At 52.7% G+C, this 17,360-nt stretch overlaps 5 protein-coding genes across 5 annotated transcripts; 2 read left to right on the top strand and 3 right to left on the bottom strand.

The window, feature by feature from the left end:
- Nucleotides 1-1,095: 1,095 nt before the first annotated feature.
- On the bottom strand, nucleotides 1,096-2,268 carry QC764_701860 (uncharacterized protein; the record flags this gene model as incomplete). The annotated part of the gene is made up of 1 exon (XM_062949848.1): nucleotides 1,096-2,268. One exon carries the CDS (start codon nucleotides 2,266-2,268, stop codon nucleotides 1,096-1,098), a length of 1,173 nt encoding a protein of 390 aa, XP_062796115.1.
- A 188-nt stretch (nucleotides 2,269-2,456) lies between these two features.
- AVO1 (Component of a membrane-bound complex containing the Tor2p kinase) lies at nucleotides 2,457-5,609 on the top strand (the record flags this gene model as incomplete). Its single annotated transcript, XM_062949849.1, is given in 4 exon segments — nucleotides 2,457-2,699; nucleotides 2,718-3,084; nucleotides 3,140-5,420; nucleotides 5,490-5,609. The coding sequence occupies 3 exon segments, from the start codon at nucleotides 3,062-3,064 to the stop codon at nucleotides 5,607-5,609; spliced, it is 2,424 nt and encodes an 807-aa protein (XP_062796114.1). The 5' UTR covers nucleotides 2,457-2,699; nucleotides 2,718-3,061.
- A 983-nt stretch (nucleotides 5,610-6,592) lies between these two features.
- QC764_701875 (uncharacterized protein) lies at nucleotides 6,593-7,692 on the top strand (the record flags this gene model as incomplete). Its single annotated transcript, XM_062949850.1, has 2 exons — nucleotides 6,593-6,850; nucleotides 6,914-7,692. 2 exons carry the CDS (start codon nucleotides 6,593-6,595, stop codon nucleotides 7,316-7,318), a joined length of 663 nt encoding a protein of 220 aa, XP_062796113.1. The 3' UTR covers nucleotides 7,319-7,692.
- A 1,316-nt stretch (nucleotides 7,693-9,008) lies between these two features.
- QC764_701880 (uncharacterized protein) lies at nucleotides 9,009-10,262 on the bottom strand (the record flags this gene model as incomplete). The annotated part of the gene is made up of 1 exon (XM_062949851.1): nucleotides 9,009-10,262. The coding sequence occupies one exon, from the start codon at nucleotides 10,260-10,262 to the stop codon at nucleotides 9,009-9,011; it is 1,254 nt and encodes a 417-aa protein (XP_062796112.1).
- Nucleotides 10,263-14,771: 4,509 nt separating this feature from the next.
- Nucleotides 14,772-16,625, bottom strand: QC764_701890 (uncharacterized protein; the record flags this gene model as incomplete). The annotated part of the gene is made up of 1 exon (XM_062949852.1): nucleotides 14,772-16,625. One exon carries the CDS (start codon nucleotides 16,623-16,625, stop codon nucleotides 14,772-14,774), a length of 1,854 nt encoding a protein of 617 aa, XP_062796111.1.
- Nucleotides 16,626-17,360: the final 735 nt, after the last annotated feature.

The following is a 17,360-nucleotide window of genomic DNA, read 5'->3' as shown; positions in this document are numbered from 1 at the left end:
TAAGCAAACGCAGCCTTATTCCAGCACAGGAGATGGGCAACCAAAGGAGCGAGGTGAGAAGAGACGGCAAGAAAAATAAAAAAAGACAGTCCACGGCGGCTACCCGTGATTATCAACTAAAATAAAGTCATCACAAGAAACATGAAACGAAACGACGACCTTATGAGAGATGAGCTATACCGTGTTTCATTGTTTACGGTTCCGGCTGTAGGGTTTCCCGACGGGATGGAACTTTCCACGATAGAAGAGGGTCAGATGCAGCGTGATGGTGATGGTGGTGATGAATCGACAAGTGAGAAGTGATCCTGCCCAGTTAAGGGCTTCCATAGTAGTGCCTGCATCAGCACTAACAACGTCGTCTATCCGCCTACTGCAGCAAGGGTATTATGATGTGATAACACCACAACAAAGGTCCCTGTCGGGCGGTTAACACCCTCTTCGCTCCCAGGGTGCAAAAATAGCCAAGCATGTCGTTGGACAGCATTAGACGCCCAACCCCGGGATTGGCTGGCGTCTATTTCGGTGACCCCACCCCTTATGCGGGGAGATGGGACCCAAGAGATATTTTAGCGTCCAGTCCAAGCTTCTTATCCAACCTCCCCTATGCAAGCAGACATCCATCTGCACATGCAGCAGTCACTGTTGGCTCGAGAAATCGAGACCCAATCGTAGAATATTCCCTCTCTCATCTCTTCTGTAAAAAGAACGGCAACGAGGCACTCCGGGCATTTCCTCAAAACCATCTTGCTGACATCCCCTAGCTCATCTCGCCTTTCCATAACGTCAGGAACAGTTACACAACAGATGTCGAGGAGAATTGTTTCTGCAAATAACCCAAAACAGAACAGTGAGCATGCAATCATCCTTGAATTGAACAACGTTCTTGCATTGCATCGGCAACCCCTTCCCTGCATGTCGACCCGACCACTTCGCCAAAGCATGCATCGTATAGATGTTTCAAGGTCATTGGAGAATAGCGATTGAGGTATGGTAATTGTTTCGTTGGTTCGACGAATCTTTGACTTGTCAAATGCTCGTCGGCCACAACTATGCCGTATACAATATTGACTCTGCCAGAGACACCCTTGCCCCGCATCACTTCCATCCATATCTCCCTGCAGCGTCACTTTTGTTCTGCTTGCCTTTGGCAAAGCTATCCTCCAGGGCACTCTGGTTGTTCTGGGCCATGTTGACCACCTGTCTCAAGCTGTGCTTGCCTGGAGCAATCGATCTGATCGGATTGTAAACCTGCTGCTCACCCGACTGTCTGAGGGCTTCGTTGGAGTTGTATTCGGCTTCCATGTTGAAGTTTATCATGTTGGTCGGTACTTGGTCCGAGCGACCAAAAAGCTCACGGCGGGCTGCCTTGGAAAGGCCGGCAAACGCGTCCGGTACCGGGTTTGAAGGTTGGATTGTTTCTACAGGGTAAGGCGCTGTGACATCATGTGCGTGTTGTAAGGTAGGAGAGGGTTCTGGGACTGTGAATAAAGGCTCGTAGGCGCCCGTGGTTGTTGTGGCCGTGGGGACAGGTGGAGGAGCATCTTCGTCGTCGTCGACAGAGAACAGGGAGACATGTTTCTTTTGCGGACTCGGGGGTACTGGCGGGTCTGTGATCACTGCTTCTGTCGGTGTCGACACTCGCGCTGGAACCTCAGTCTTCGCTACTGTCGCTGTTGGTGTCGTCTTCTTTTTGGCGTTCGGTCCAGTCTTCTTCCTCGCAACTGAAAGCGGCTTGAACATGAGCGGCTTCCCCACCAGCTTGACCTCCGATTCTGGTTTCTGACCCTCGGGTATTGATGGGCCAGAGCTCTTTTTGGGAGCTGGGAGGTTGAGGCCACCGTTTCCTGATGTCGATGAGCTATCGCCATAGCCGTCGTCTCCTCCTCTTACAAAAGCTGGTTCCGTGCCTGTCCTCAAGTTCACCCTTGGTGCCGGCGCTGAGCCTGGCTGCCTCGCAGAGGAATCGGATGATGCAGCGATGGCAGTTGTCTTCTTCGGTGGTGGTAAGAAAGAGCCAAAATTGCCGAATCGACTTCCGCCGGTCGTCGTTTTGGCGCGTTTCGCGGGTGGCTCGTCATTGTCGGCTGTCTTGCCTGCCGCGCTCGTGGTCGGTAAGTTGACAACGATCTTGCCTGAGCCTCCGACAAGTTTCTGAAATGGCTTCTTATTGTTTGCGGCGCTGGCTGCCGGGACAGACGCTGGTTTCTGTGCCTGTGGTTGTGGAAGTTCGGCATCGGAATCCGAGTCTGAGTAGTCTACCAAGCCCATATTGATCAAATGATGTCGTTTGCGCGCCGATGACGATGATTGAAATTTGGGGTTTGGGTTTGTAGGAGGCAAACAGTTGATTGCTTCTGCGACCGTCAGAGGCGCGGCTACCTTATCGATAAGCCTTGCTCAAGCTCCACCCACAGTGCAACGACGACTTGGTTGTTTCTCTTGACTGACAATCAATCAAAGTATCCTCCTCAGCGGTTTATCTCCTGCCGAAATGTTTGTATGTAATTAAACTCTTGCAAAGCTACCTTATATAAACTTGTTATAAAGCAAGCCCTCCGGCACCTCGGTCCGCTATCACTGAGAAACCATAATTATCCCAGTTCGACTTCGGTGGGGCTCTCTGTCGCCGTGACAAATGCGCCAAGCATCTGGGACCCTGGGGGGTGAGCGGGCCATACACCTCACCAAGCATCATCCAACTGACAACTGCTCAGTCACTTCTCACTTCGACTTCTTATCGTCACCGGTTGCTCTGGCAGTATACTCGGCGATTAGAGAATACGGTTTCATTTTGGGTGTTCATCTGATCTTGACGGGTTCTCTATTCACTACCTTTGGCGGGGCGAACCTCCTAATCACCTGCTTGTTTCACCGTCTTTCACCAATCGGCCAGCTTCCTGCATTGCTCCCCTCCCCCACCACGCTGGATATCTTCATATTTTAATCTATCTTGCTACCTGGGCGTATATCAATCTTCGCTGCCGACCTGAAATCATCAAAGTCACCCCTGGAGAGTGAAACTCAACACTGCCTCGCCTGCCACGACCTTCTCACAACCACCATGTCTGTCATTCAAGTCGAAGAGTGTGTACCTCATACAAAAGGTTTCTACCTGCAAATTAAGCTGACATACTCTCAGTTTGGTCTTGTACCAACTCCGAACCAGCTACTTGAATGATATCGCTGATGGAGTTGGCGAGCGTCTTTTCACTTTGAACGAGAACTTCCTCAATTCAGCACCTTTCAAATCGGCAGGATGGCGCCCAAATCCCGCTCTCATCAAGAGGACTCATTCGCCTCCGATTCCAACGGCCATTGCTTCCGAGTATTTCCAGGCCCCCAAGGCGGCTGGACTAACGCTGGAAGATGAGGGCGAAGAAAATGGCTTGTTTCCAGGTGGTGTTCCGGAGACACTTGGGCCAAGTCTAGCGACGAAACGGCGGCGCCGGCGTGAGCAAATGGAGGAAGATGACAGCAGCGATCTTAGCGATGAAAGCGACGATGAGCCTGATCAACGTGCTGCTCAGCAGATAAAATTTGCGAAGATGCCTGTGCGCAACCGATCAGGTTCCTCTCCTCTGCAATCATCCAACCTACGGCAGATGACCACCGTTTCACCTGCTCGCCCTGTCCCAAGGAGAGGCTCGCAGTCCGCTCTCGAAACTGTCAAAGAACGGGCTAGACGCGACACGGTGACGAGTAGTGAGGTCTCTTCAGAGAATGAATTTGAGTCATCAGGTTATCACAGGCACAGGGAAGCCGCCCGACAAGCGGCAGCTAGAGCCGCCAAGCTGTCGGTCAAGCTCACCGAGCCCACCGAGGGCATCAAGAGACAGGGAAGTGAACTTCTCGAGGAAGAGGCGGAGTCCGATTCTGATGCCTCGGATATGTCTTCGGCTTTCATTGAGAGCATCGACTCAGCATCCATTTTGGAGGCTGTGAAGAACCCTATGAACGCTTCACTTCGGGAACAGGTTGTGGGCACACCACCCAGGGAGTTCACGCGAAGGATGACGATACGGAAGTCGGCAATGCCCTTGCCTCTACACTTACCGGTGGGCGATCTACCACCACCCCGTCCGTTGAGCACAATTCGGCCCATCAGCATGATCCAGCCGAAGAGTTTGTTATCCGCAGCTCTGAAAGCCAAGAAGACGAAGCCAACCCTGCCGTTCGATGGATTTGCCTCGCTTTCTGGTCAGGGAGACCCGAATCCCATCATGCTGCGCATTTATGCCCCATTTTCGAAGCAGCCCTCAAAACCATTCGAGGTTCTTATTCGGCGGACGGTTCATGAGGGAGAAGGCGGCGACCGAGCCGTAACGGTTGCCGACCTAATTGGTTTGAGCTTGTGGCGATATAACGAAGAAAAGCTGGAGCCACCACTTCCTAGCGACAAGCTCAATGTGAACTGGTGGACTTTACGAATGGTTGAGGAAGATGGCGAAGTCGATGATGACTTCCCACCCTTGGAGCGCAAAAAGCAGCTCACCTCATTCACAACAGCGAACAACAGGGCCGGAAGAGCCCGTTCAGCTTCCAAAGTCTACGACATTTTTGCTTTGTCGCAAGCTTCACAGGATGAATTTGAAGAGAACCAGCGGGTGACACCGCAGTTCGAGCAAGAAGCCGGCGGCGAAGACGAGGACAAGGACCTTACTCCCAAGGGCACGCCCCGACCCGAGGCCGTCTTGGGTGCTCCCGCGCCGCCTAGAGAGAACCCCGTCCTCAACACGGGATACAAGGCAGGCACCATGTTTGCCGATGTGCCTCAATCTACCCAGCCTACCGCACCTGCGTCCCGCGGTGAGAAGAGGCTCCTTCGCATTCACATTCACTCGTCAGATGCTGCACCAGGGCAGATGCTCACACTCGACGTCAGCACCGAAACGTGGTTAGCCGAAGTTCTGGACACGGCGTGTAGAAAACGCCAGCTAGACAAGGCCAATCATGTGTTGAAGGTTCCGAATACCGGCACCGTGGTGATGCTTGACCGAACGGTCGCTTCGTTGGGCAATATCACAGAATTAGATCTGTACCGTCGGCGCTTTGCCACAGACGGGCCGCTCACCATGACGGGTTCGCCAAGCAGCTCGTCACCTAGGCCGGTTCTGTTTTCTGATAACTCCAGCTGGACCAAGGCGAAGAAATCCAAGCTTTTGGGTACCCATCCATTGGCAAAGGAGGTCCTGAAGCAGGATGAACTTGGACTCAGCACCCAGGTCAGAAAGTACACAGTTTGGCGGAAGCAGCCGATGCGGTTGCTGTCAGAGAAGCTGTTTGCCATTGACAGTGAGCATGTCCACATCATGCCAGCCTCTGGCACCAAGAGCGGGGATCTCGATTCCAAGATGACATCCATCCACTTCAGCAATGTGGTGGGCTGCAAGGTTTCACGCAAGCACCCGACCAATTTCAAGGTATGTGACGAGGCCAGGTGTGGAGTTCCTGTGTTTGGCGAGCCACCAACTAACCCTTTTGACCGCTAGCTCGTGGTGTACAAGTCTACCGAGAGCAAGAGGTACGACTTTGTGACCAGCAGCCCGGAATCCGCGGCAGAGATTGTTCAAGAACTCAAGAAGGGCATTTCGCCATACCGAGAAGTCTGAGCTTGATGAATAGCTCGGACCGCACAGGCAACACCGCCATGCGTCTATGCTACACTACACTTACATAGCCAGCAGCTAGCCGGAATTTTCCAACTCATTGGCTCACAATGGACTGTGCGATGACCCCTTGCCTGCGTTTCCACTTTGTTGAGGCGTTGCCATACGCGAGCTGGATGGCTGCAGAGCAGATCGAATTCTCAAGAAGAAAAATATGAACTAATATCTCCCCAACTTTGATACCATCGCGGTGACATCATGGATGAAGTGAACGGAATTGACGGCAAAGGTGGAAACGTTGACGAGCTGGTGTGGAGATGGATGAGGGGTCAAAATAAAGTTGGGACCCCTGCCTCCTGGGCGGCACGGCTGAGACTGCCGGGGATGGGTGGAGCAAAGACGGAGCCGACGACGACAAAGCAGGGAAATCTGGGAACATCACCCGCACCTCTGCACTACCGAACCAAGATTTCAGGAGAATCTTCCATCTCAAGCATCACCCGCATTTCCAAGCTAGGATTGCGTACAGCGCCATGATGCGGATTCTCCGACAGGGAGACACACATCCCGTAGCCACGACAGGACAAGAAAAGACGGCCGGTGACGGACCTTGAAACCGAAAGCTCCCCGCAATGATGACATTACTCAAGGGCAGTCCAAGCTATCCCGTCCCATCGCCTTGGTCGCACGGCAGAGCAACGGTGGATATTCGGTACAACGGGCTACCCACGACGGACCTGGTGGACGCCCGTCCGGCCACGGGGCTTGCGTATCCCTAGCGCCCCATTGCGCACAGTGATGTGCCCTGCATGTGCCAATGGCCAAGACAGTGTCTGGTCTGGATCGCCGCACCACAGACGTAGCGGCGGGTTGCTGGGTTACCGAGCCCACACGCATTCCATCCCAAGGTTGATCGGTAAAGGCTCGGTCAAACCCAAACTCTATGACAAAGGGACCTGCAGCTGGCTGGCGGCCGATCGAGATGCATGTACGGTACGCCGCGTACGTCTCGGGTCATGCGAGAGACACATATAAGTAGGTCCTCTGAGCATCTGACCTCACTAGGACTTTCCATCCCACAATTCACCCGTCTGCCTCATCCTGCTATCCCTCATTCTGTCGAGTTGCTGTCTTTTGTCGCTTTACCTCGCAAAAAGCCTAACCAACACTTTGATCACCAACCCTTCACAACCGCCAACATGCGTTTCGCTCCTATCCTCGCCGGCTTTGCTGCCCTTGTTGCTGTATGTGCCTGACCACGCGTCTCCTATGCATCATGTACGCAGTGCTAACACACCTGGCATTAGGCCCAAGACACCACCACCGTTGTCGACACCACCAGCATCGACCCCACAGACACCGCCGCTCTCTCGTCCATTGCTTCCAGCGCGGCCTCTGTCTCCTCCGTCGTCAGCTCTGCCCTTGAGTCGGTGAGCACCTCTGCCGAGTCAGAGCTCAACTCCATCAGCACCAGCGCCGACTCTGTGCTCTCCAGCTTCAGCTCTGCCATCGCCACTGCCACCGGCGCCGACAGAGATTCCCTCACCTCGGAGCTGGCCGGCTACACCTCCACCGTCGCTTCCCGTGTCAGCTCCGCCACCGAGGCTGCCGGGTCTGCCTCCAGCTCTGCCACCAACGCCGGCCCTCAACAGACGGCCGCTGTCGCCATGGGTGCCCTCTTTGGTGGTGCCGCCCTCTTGGCCAATTTTTAAATCAGTCAAAGCGATTTACGGTGTACATGGATGGAGCCTTCTGTAACAACATTAATGCTTTTGGGGTTTGGGCGGTGGGGAGGGGAGGGGGGTTCAATGCTGGCAGGTTTCAATAATGGACAGGTGCTGGACAGAACACAGCAACAAGATCGCTTTGGAAATTTGGAGGGATCTGGGAATGAGGGGTTTGCTAGCATGAGCAATTAATTGACGGGTATTTCTTTTTGTGTTCAATGATATCTGGTTTACTTGGTTTAAGGTTCTTTGTATGAATCTGGATCCTGGTACTAGGGTTACTTTTTTTGTTGTTTTTTGTTACAACTGTGCCATGATTTTTAGTCTTTATACCAAATACAGATTTCACTTGAATCACACGGCTTCGTCGGCTTGAATCAGATGAAATGTGAAAGTCCAGATGAGGGATGATGCAGGGCATCTCAGAACCCTTGGGGCGGCCGCAGACAGCTGATTATTGTACGTCATTGACTCTCGGTTGTTAGACAAAACAAAACAAAGTGAGACAAATGTTTCCCTCTCAACCTAATATATTTACGAGGGGATCGTCCCTCAGTATATGTCACAACAGTACCAACGCAATCAAACTGCCTCCCGTCAATTGCTAGGTGGTATAAGCACAGTTGACTGTTGTGTCCTGTGAATGTGCTCCCACAATCCTAAGTTGGGTACCTCTGGAATTCGGCATGATGCATAAAGGGTCTCAGACCCGGATACAACAGAACAAACACACAGACACCGGACCGGAGAATAAAGAAAATCGGAGACATTTGACACATGAGAAACATCTGGAAAATTACGGAACCCGGGGGGGGGGAGACAGAAAAGGTGAGACATGGACTGTCAGCAAATTTAGTGGGTTTGTCCGGGTGCTTTATGCTTGTTTACTTGCACTGCACCTGAGTAGACATTCCCACAGGTCACAGCAGAAGGAGGTAGCGAGGTCAAGTTAGGTAGTATACCTGCCTACAGAAACCTCGACGTTTGGCAAGAGGCAGGTACTGCTTGAATCACCAGAAGAAAAGAAAAAGCAAGATAAACACACAGACGGATGGCAGTGAAGGATACCTTGGTGAGAAAGCCTTTCAAAGTAGATAACAGGTAGTCAACAACAGTTCCCTCAAAGATATAAGCCGACATGATAAGTATTTCCAACACTTCACACGAGAGCAGGAGCTGCATGTGTTACTTGCCCTGCCGCCAATACACCTTAAGTCCAAAGCGCGCATATATGCCATGATTAGTCATTGTTTGCTACATAAGCTCCAAAATCAACTACAACTATCACATACGACCATACCTGGCAGAAAACTCGGGATCCCGTCCGTTCTCCGCTCGATAACCTGCCAAGGGCCAGACCAGTACCCAGGTGGGTGACCACTGGGGAATCCCTGGTGTTGTATGTTTTTAGCCCTTTTTCGTTTCTATTTCTTTTTTGTCAACGAATCCTATGGCCTCTCACATTTCTGCTTTTTGCTCGTTCCCCACTGTCTAACACTAACACAGTATCAATTCGATGGTACAATCTCACAACTTCCTTCCTGCACCTCCCAATCTCTATTGTCATAATCTAACACCCCTATGGTATCATTAACAACCTTGATCATTAAGTCTTCAACACCTCATAACCGGTATAATAGCCCAAAAACGCCTATCGCCATGCCATAACATAATGTCACTTCCCCATATTCCTCCTCAGCTCCCCCCACAACCCATCCACAACCTGAAAAACCGCCGTGACATCCCTCATAACCCCCTTATCCACCGTCCCCGACCCCCCCAACAACCGCTGCTGTATCTTATCCGGATGCCACCTCACCCTCTCCTCCTTCAACCTAGCCACAAACTCCTTCTCCCCAATCTCCTCCAGCCCCAGCCCATTCACAAAAAAGGTCCTCACCTCCCCCGCCCTAAAACCCCCCTCCTCATCCCTCTCCACTCCAATCGGCCAAGGAATCTTCTCCGCCCCCGGCGCAGCATCTTTAACCCACTCCTCCCATTTCTGCAGATAGCTCTCAAACCTCGTCCTCCATGACCGTTTCAACCGCCTCTCCTCCCCTCGTATAAAACTCCTCTCCATTTCTTTTTCTATCCTCCTTCTTTCTTCATCCTTCTTGGCCTGTTCCTCTTTTTGCTTTTTGCGCTTCTCCCGTTCTTCCAACAGGCCAGCATGGGTCTTCTCCCACATCTTCTGACGGACATACTCGGCGTATTCCTCGTCTGTCATCTTTTCTAGGTGGCCGGTGGCGGGGTTGACATGTTCGGGGTTGGAATAAATGTGGATTGGCTGGCCGTAGATGGCTTCCCAGTATGCGGCGCCTTCGTCGTCGGCCATGGCGTCGAAGAGGGATTCGCGGAAGGCGGTTTCTGGATCTAGAGGGTCCGGGGCAAAGGGATCGGGTTGTTGGGGGGAGGGGGACCGGCGGCGGCGGGAGGAGCGGTGGTGGTGGTGGTGGTGACGGTGGGAGGAGCGGCGGTGTTTGTCGGAGGGGGAGCAGGACCTGTGACGGTGGCGGTGGGATTGCGAGGAGGTGCGGTCTCTGGAGCTGGATCTGTGTTTGTCTCTGTCGAGATCCCTTTCCTCCCTGTCTTTATCGCGATCTCGGCGGGAGCGGGAGGACTTGGATTTGAAGCGGAATTTGGTGGGTTTCGGCTTCGTAGAGTTGCCGTCTGCTTCTGGGGTTTGGTTTGAGCCATCTGTAGGCATAGGATCGTCCTGTTTCTCTGACTGATGCGGTTCATCTTTGGCGTCTGGTGGTTCCTCGCCTGGAGGGGTTGATTTATGGCGGGGCATATCGCGATGCGTCTTGCTTGGTTGGCCTGCTGGTCTTGGGCCGTATTCATCGCTATCGCTGCCGGCATCGTGATCTGGGCGGTTGATTGAGGCGAGAATACGCCGCCTCTTGGGCGAGCGTGGTGAGTCTGCCATTATTGCTGTCCTTTTCCCCGGCGCAACAATGGCAGATGGCTGACGACCTCGTTGATATTTCTTGGCCCGATAGCTAGCAGCGATAAACTTTGGACGGTTTGAGTGAGGTCAGAAAGTGGAGCGGCTCAACTGTGGCTTATCCCTGCTCCTGCATGTGGCACAAGGCTAACCCCCACACTTCATCAGCGTCACCATCTTCAACTATCAACTGAACCTTTCATCCCATCTATCTTGTGCAAAGACTTCAGATGGGGTTTCAAAAATTGCGCTGCCCATCGAGCTTCTATTACACAGTCCCCTTCTTCTTCTTTTCATCCCTAAGCTATCACAATATCCCCTTCTCAATCCCCCTCTCAGCCCTCCAAGGCCAGTTGAAATCCACTTGGGCTCGGCAGTTGCTGTTGCATTGCATTGCTATCGCCAAGGATATCTTATCACCGTTTCTCAGCTCCCACTTTCACTGCTTGAAACAACCTTTGCATTAAATTCCAATTCCCCCTTTGGTCGCTGAATCGTCCCACCGATCCGGATCAACGTCCCGTGGCCATGACTGACCCATGTACAAGCCCAAACCCGACAGGTCGGATCATGTAACCCCAACATGGGTGCGGGAGCAACGACTGTGCCTCCCCCAACCACACCATTGGGTGCAGACACACTGCTTACCACCGCACTGTATTGGGCTTCAACGCCAGTTCAGTTTGATACATTTCAGTACACACCGCTATCTTGTCCCGCCGAGTAAGTCTTCTCACCGTCTCCAGCATCATCTGGCGGTGGACACCTCGGTAATCCTATGGTGATGTTACATCGCCGACTCGCTCCCCAGATGACAACCAAAGACTTGTGAATAGATTTTTCTTTCTTTTTCGGTGCTATTCTATGGCTTCCTTGGCCCAATTCGTCATGTGATGAAGGCCCAGGGCAATCTTCTCCTTCCATGGACGAGGACCCGCTGAAGCACCACGCTCCGTTTCTCCAGTGGGAGGAGGAAAAGTCGGTAGGGACAATGACAAGATTCGAAGAGTTACAACGGTCTTCGATGGTGTCAACAGCAATCTCAAAAACGCGCTGTTTATCTCGCGATGTCGACTGAATTTGGGCAGACTGCCGGTTTCGTTGCAACGTCGCCTCCGATTTACCGAGATCGAACTTGCCGGTACGGCACTGTTTTGCAACGTGTGGGACAGAAAGACAAGGACTGCTACACTTCCACAGGCCCCAGACGATACTCGGACGGCCTTGAGGTAGCGAGCAACCCTCACAAGCCATCATCCCGCGCACCTATCGATTTTTAGTCCAGTATTCTGTCAAACATGCTCGGCTATCATTTACGCAAAACACTCAGGGATCACGGTCTACTCTCTACCATCCTGACTGATGTACTCTCATTTCCCAATCACTTATGACCAACACCTTGAGATGCCAATGAATAAAACAGAATGTCCAACCTTCGGTAGCGGTCACCGCCACCATCCACCGCAAATTCGAGAGAGTTACACCGATATGACAAGCTCCGAAGTAAGAAGGCACTCTATTCCGGCTCACCCTCGTACTTTTGCGCCTGTTTCGGATATTGAAATCTCGACATACCGTGATTGGCAGCCGCCAAAAATTTAGCCCGGTTGGCTGACGCCCAGCTTGTCAAGATCATGTCATCTCGAACAACACCGCCCCAGCAATGGCACCTCGAAACGGTGGAACAATCCACATGCTAGGAACCTTGATGAGTCGGGTGACTTTCTTCATCGCTGAAGAACCCCACGATGAAGACACCGAGATGAGACATGGATGTGAGATGGAGATTCTGCAGAGACGGAAATGGAATACCACCTTGCTTTCCGCGCCTGTAAAAGGAGAGTATACGCAAGCTTCGACTCAGCCAAGATGCACAACGGCGTCTTCTTTTGGTTGACTGGTCGATGTTCTTGCTTCTTCCTATCACTGTCGTATCCACAATCTAATAGCGCTTCCACTTGCGGACGTTGGATCGACGCTACGAGTCGACCCGCCCACGGTTGATTTCTCGCGAGTGAGTTTCAACTGGCTCAAAAAAGATATTGCATCCTTTCGTCTCTGATTCGACCGACACGACCAAAAAGCCAGCCGTTTCTCTTGTTCTAATTAGCCCAGCCTGTCGAATATCTAACTCGCCATGTGCCGCTATGCCATGCAACTAACCGACGAGATGCGGTGGAGTGGAGGTATTCAATGGCGAGAGGGCATATCGCTACAGAAACCGGCGGATTTCTTACTGAGCCCGGTAGCAACCGAGTACAAGCGGTTCGTATCAATGATGGCGTGACAAGGAGGTTGTGACGAATGGAATACCTTCATTTCATGCAAATGATTTATTTGCTGCGGTCGCTTGTACACGGCCAATGGCAAAAAACTATCGTCAGACGCGGCGAGTGGGAAAATGATGAGATTGTGAACAAGGGAGCCAAGAAACTCTGGAACAACACAATGTGCCACAGGGTCGTCTTGTTCAAGACCTAGCTTTCTGCGAGGCGGCGGCGGTGGTGGGGGGGAGGAAGGAAGGAAGGAAGGAAGGAATGGGTGGTGACCGGTGATGGGTGTGTTGACCGGTAGTAGCCACCTCATGGATCACCCAGGATTAGTAGCACTGTACACCCCAACCTGGTTTTGCCCGGTCTTCCCTTCCTCACCTCGCCCGACCAGACGGTTTCTTACACACCATCTTTTTGGAGGAGGAGGTGTTATGGGGGAGGCCCAAGGCGGGGGTGGGTTGTCACATAGGTGTGTGTTGCAACACAGCATGATGCTGAAAAGGGTAAATCGGGGGGATGGGGGGGACAACGGTTTGACAAGGCGAGGCAAGCCTTCTTGCATATGTTGCAGCAGAACGAGGCTGCGGCTCAGCAGTTTGTGTGTGTCTGTGGATGGGTGAAAAGTCAACGTAACTCTGGTGTTGCAGCAGCAGCAGCACAATTCATCCTCACACATACAATACCTACATTTTTTTTTCTGCACTTTCTGCAGCCTGGCGAAACTGCAACACCACCCTCCATCACCCGCGCTCGCCCAAAACATGCATGTTGGATTCGTGTGAAGGTGGGTGTGGTGGGGGAAAGGGGAGCATAAAACGGCGCCTATGTCGAATCATTTAAGCGCGGTAATCGGGATTTTATCATCTGGCGTCTGAATGCATGGACAACAGCAACTCTTAAGCCACAGTTTGATGTGTAGACCACCGGTCAACCTTGACGTTTTATTATTTCCGCACTTTGACCCTACCTAATTAGGCATGTAACTAGCTTTGTGGCTGTTCTGATCCTTTGGACATTCTTGATTTACTTGCTGGCGGTTGCAACTAGATATACAATAATGTATGCAATGTACCAAATATATGTACATGTACTGTAACAGTAGCTTTGCTTCTCAAAGTTCTATCTCGCAGCTGCAGCTTTGAGAGATCACGGCCGAACAGCAAACCACAGCTTCTTGCCAGTCGCGTGCTACTACCCTATTATATATCCCCATTGGATACAGCTCCAGCCTCCTCCCCCTCACAGACAGGCATGCAGTATGTAAACATACATATACACATGCAGTTTGCATTCTACCGCTGCCCGTAGCCCCCGCCCAACCTCCTACCTCGGCCGTCTGTTGACTTTGTATCCTGTCGGGTATTCAACGAATAGAACTTGAACAACAATGATAAAAACAATCTTGGTATCGAATATGCTCGCCGGCTGCTCCCCTGAAACCTTGCTCTCCCCCCCTCCCAGCCTCCTCCTCTTTGAACCGAACTTGTCAAGATTAAAGCAGACAAATCAGAGGCAAGAAACCAAGGAGAAAACATTGTCCAATCGGTGAAACTTCTTGCAGGAACACACGCACACTTTCTGCTGCTGCTCCAACTTTTCCTAATCCAACGCCCGTGTGTCCATAAAAGAGAAAACCCACCCAATCCTCCCCAGCTAAGCTTTCATTGGCATAGTAGCCCAAAAAGACAATTATTCCTCCTCCCACCGTACCTCCTCTCTCCGCGAAGATATCTAAAAAACAGAAAAAAAAAAAGGATTGTACATAACTGAACAAAAGGCTGAATATGTGCAGGTGGTGGTGTTATGATGATTAGAAACTTGATATTCAACAAAAAAAAATTATACAGACAGAAAAAAAAGGAATGCTATATGCTGTGTGGTGGGTATTACAACAAGTTTGATAATAGAAAACCCAAAACCCAAAAACAACCCATCAAGAAACCCCGCGCTTCCAAAATGCTAGCAAAAAGACAAAAGAAACAAACGACAGTTAGAAAAACAAAGCCAAAAACATCTTTTGAATTTTCTTTCTCCTCCCGCCCTAAACAAGAAACTGTGGTCCGTCTGGCCTCGCCCTGGTCGCCCGTGGCAATTTGTTTTGATCCTCTAGTATGATGCCCAATAAAAACAAAGGAAATGTATGTGGTGGAAGGGGGTATTATAAGGTATTGGGTGTAAATGATTCGATATGTGTAGTATGTTCTGTCGTATGCGTTATTCACCTCGGTCCTCCCTCAGAAGGTCGTGGCTCGGTAGCCCAACCGGCGGTTTCGTACGAGCTCTTTCGGTGGTATTGAGGCGGGTATGGTGTGATCGGTTGAGGGGGGAGGGACGGGGGAAGCGTCGGTGGCAGAGAGGGAGGGCCGCTGGGGGCAGGTGATGGTGTCGTCGAGGAAGTTCCTCCCGGCTGGGGCTCGAATCGAAGAGGGGGTAGTCGTGAAGGTCCCGGGGGTGGTGTAATATGGGGAGACGGTGGGATTCCAAACGCAGAAGCACCAGCGATGGGTGGCAGGGTGGTCGGTGTGGACAGGGCAAAGGATGATGTGGGCATCTGAGGTTCGGAATCTGTTCTTCGCCTTCTCAGGGGCGGCTCGAGCATAGATGGTTCCCCGTAGGCGCTCGGGCGCACATGAGGATGTGGGTGGGGATGTTGAAGAGGGTGAGCAGCAGGGTGAGGGTGAGGGTATGGGTGAGAGTGTGACTGTGAGTGCGCGTGCGATACTGGCATCGGCTGTTGGTGTGGTGTATGTGACCTGCTATCTCCTGCCGTTGGATAGGGTGCTGGGACTCTTGACGTAGACGGGCTCGGCGGTCCTTCCGCCCACTCGCTGATACCAGCCGTTCGGGCAACGATATCTCGCAGACGATTTCGGTCATTTCTGTAGTGGTCACGCTCAATTTGTAGCTCCTGGCACCGCTTCTCCAGCTCATCCGCCTTCCTTTCCAACTCCCGGTTTCTCGACTCCAACTTTTGTAGCCCCTGTTGCTGTTCTCTCTCCCTCTCCTTCTTGCGCTGTCTGAATCTCGCTGAAGCCCCCGCGTTTCGTTGTCTCTTCTCATCCGCCTGCTTCGACGCTTGGTGAACGTCCACCGGAACCACAATCTCCTCTCCATGCCTCGGTGTGATTGTTAATAGAGTCTGGCCTTCCGAAATCTGCAAGCTTCGAGTTGCTGAGCCTGCTGGCGGAAGTGTGCCCATGGGCCCTGGCCCCCATCGCCCATCACCATGAGGATTGGATGCCGGCAGTCCCCTGCTTGACATGGTCGGTGTCCCATATGGTGAGCCTGGAAAGACTGGCTGCCCGCTGTGTTCACGTTTGAGGGGAGCTGGGTGTGCTAGTTCACGGGGGTGTGCCATTGGGTGGCCGTGGCTCAGACTGGGTTGTGAGAGTGATCGAGAAAGCCCAGAGGTCGGCCGCGTGGGGGCGTGGGAGCCGGGGTATGGCGACGGAGCTCCCAACGGAGGACCGATGAGCATGGAAAGGTCATTTGTCTGAGACGAAGTTCTCGGAGTAGGGGCCGGTAAATTTGCGAGCTGGGGTTCGACTGTTCGCAGAGCAGCCCTGCTAAGGCTTGCAACTCTCGGGGACTTTGGGGTTAGTATCCGTCTCGCAGTAAAAGGATAGGGATGGACAGATGAAGGTGAGCCCCTCTCGGCCGAAGAGGAACCACCGGCCGGAGATGCTGTCGGACGTGTCTGCGCGTGAGTTGCCCTTGGTGTGGAAGCCCCACTCTGTCCTGGGATGGTATAAGGACGTGAAGGCGAGCCCTGTGTTGTCCCATATTGAGGAGTTGGCCCCATTGTTGGTTGGGGGCTGCCTTCGGCAGGAGCAGGTTGTGAGCCTGCGGGATTAAGGATGTTGTGTACGCCAGAGGGTCGGTTTCCTGGCTGCCAGCCTCTTTCGTTTCCTTCGACTACCGTTGCTCCGCTGGGTTTATGGGACGACTGTGTTCTGGGAGCATCTTGTTGACCGAGATGTTGTTGTCGGTGTTGTGGAGAGGTGGTGTCTGTCGCTGGCGATTGCGAAGAAGGACGAGAAGAAGGGGGAGGTGCTGGCCCCCCCTGCGACATCGAGGTCTGTTCCCCTTCGCTTTTGAGGCCTTGAAGACCGTGACATTGACGCCTGTAACTGCTGTCGGGCACCGGGAGGACCAGTCCTTGGTCAAGGCCAGTACCTTGGGCTCCCCTCCTTCGGTGGTCCTGGGCGGCTGTCGTGAACAGCAGCGAGGTGTCCGCACCAGACCAGCGGGGTGCTGGTTCTTGGGCCCACCGCTGGTGAATCGGCGCCGTGATCGCCAGACTGACGGATTCGTGTTGAAACAGCTATAAGCCGGCTGTTCCACTGTCAAGGATGGAAGGTTTGGGGTCCCGGGAGGTGCTCTCACGATGTCCCTTTATGTCACACAAGGTGTGTAAGGCGCTGAGAGAGCGGATTCCGAACCACGTCCTCTGCTGGCGGAGCTGTAGGACGACACTGGGCCGTACTGGAGAGCGGCAGCGGAGCAATGACGCCAAGGTAGATGCAAGTGCGTGTTCAAAGGCCCACGACCTCCTCTATGCGTTGGCCTGCGTCAGGCGGTTGCGTGCCAGCACCAGGTTTGATGGAAGCCACGCTGCAGGATACCTCGGACAGGAAAGGGTACAGCCGTCGTGGAGTACGGGATGGGATGGGATCTTTGCCGAATATATCAGGTAGCGAATGCAGAGACACACATACGTTTCAAGCAGAACGGGCTGCGGGTGACCCAGCGGGGCGAGCCACTACTTAATATCTCCTCCGTACGGATGCTCTTCGCAGTTGAGTGG

The sequence above is a fragment of the Podospora pseudoanserina genome, assembly GCF_035222485.1.
Source record: "Podospora pseudoanserina strain CBS 124.78 chromosome 7 map unlocalized CBS124.78p_7.2, whole genome shotgun sequence".
Classification (NCBI taxonomy): domain Eukaryota; kingdom Fungi; phylum Ascomycota; class Sordariomycetes; order Sordariales; family Podosporaceae; genus Podospora; species Podospora pseudoanserina.
This window is presented reverse-complemented; position numbering and strand designations above follow the sequence as displayed.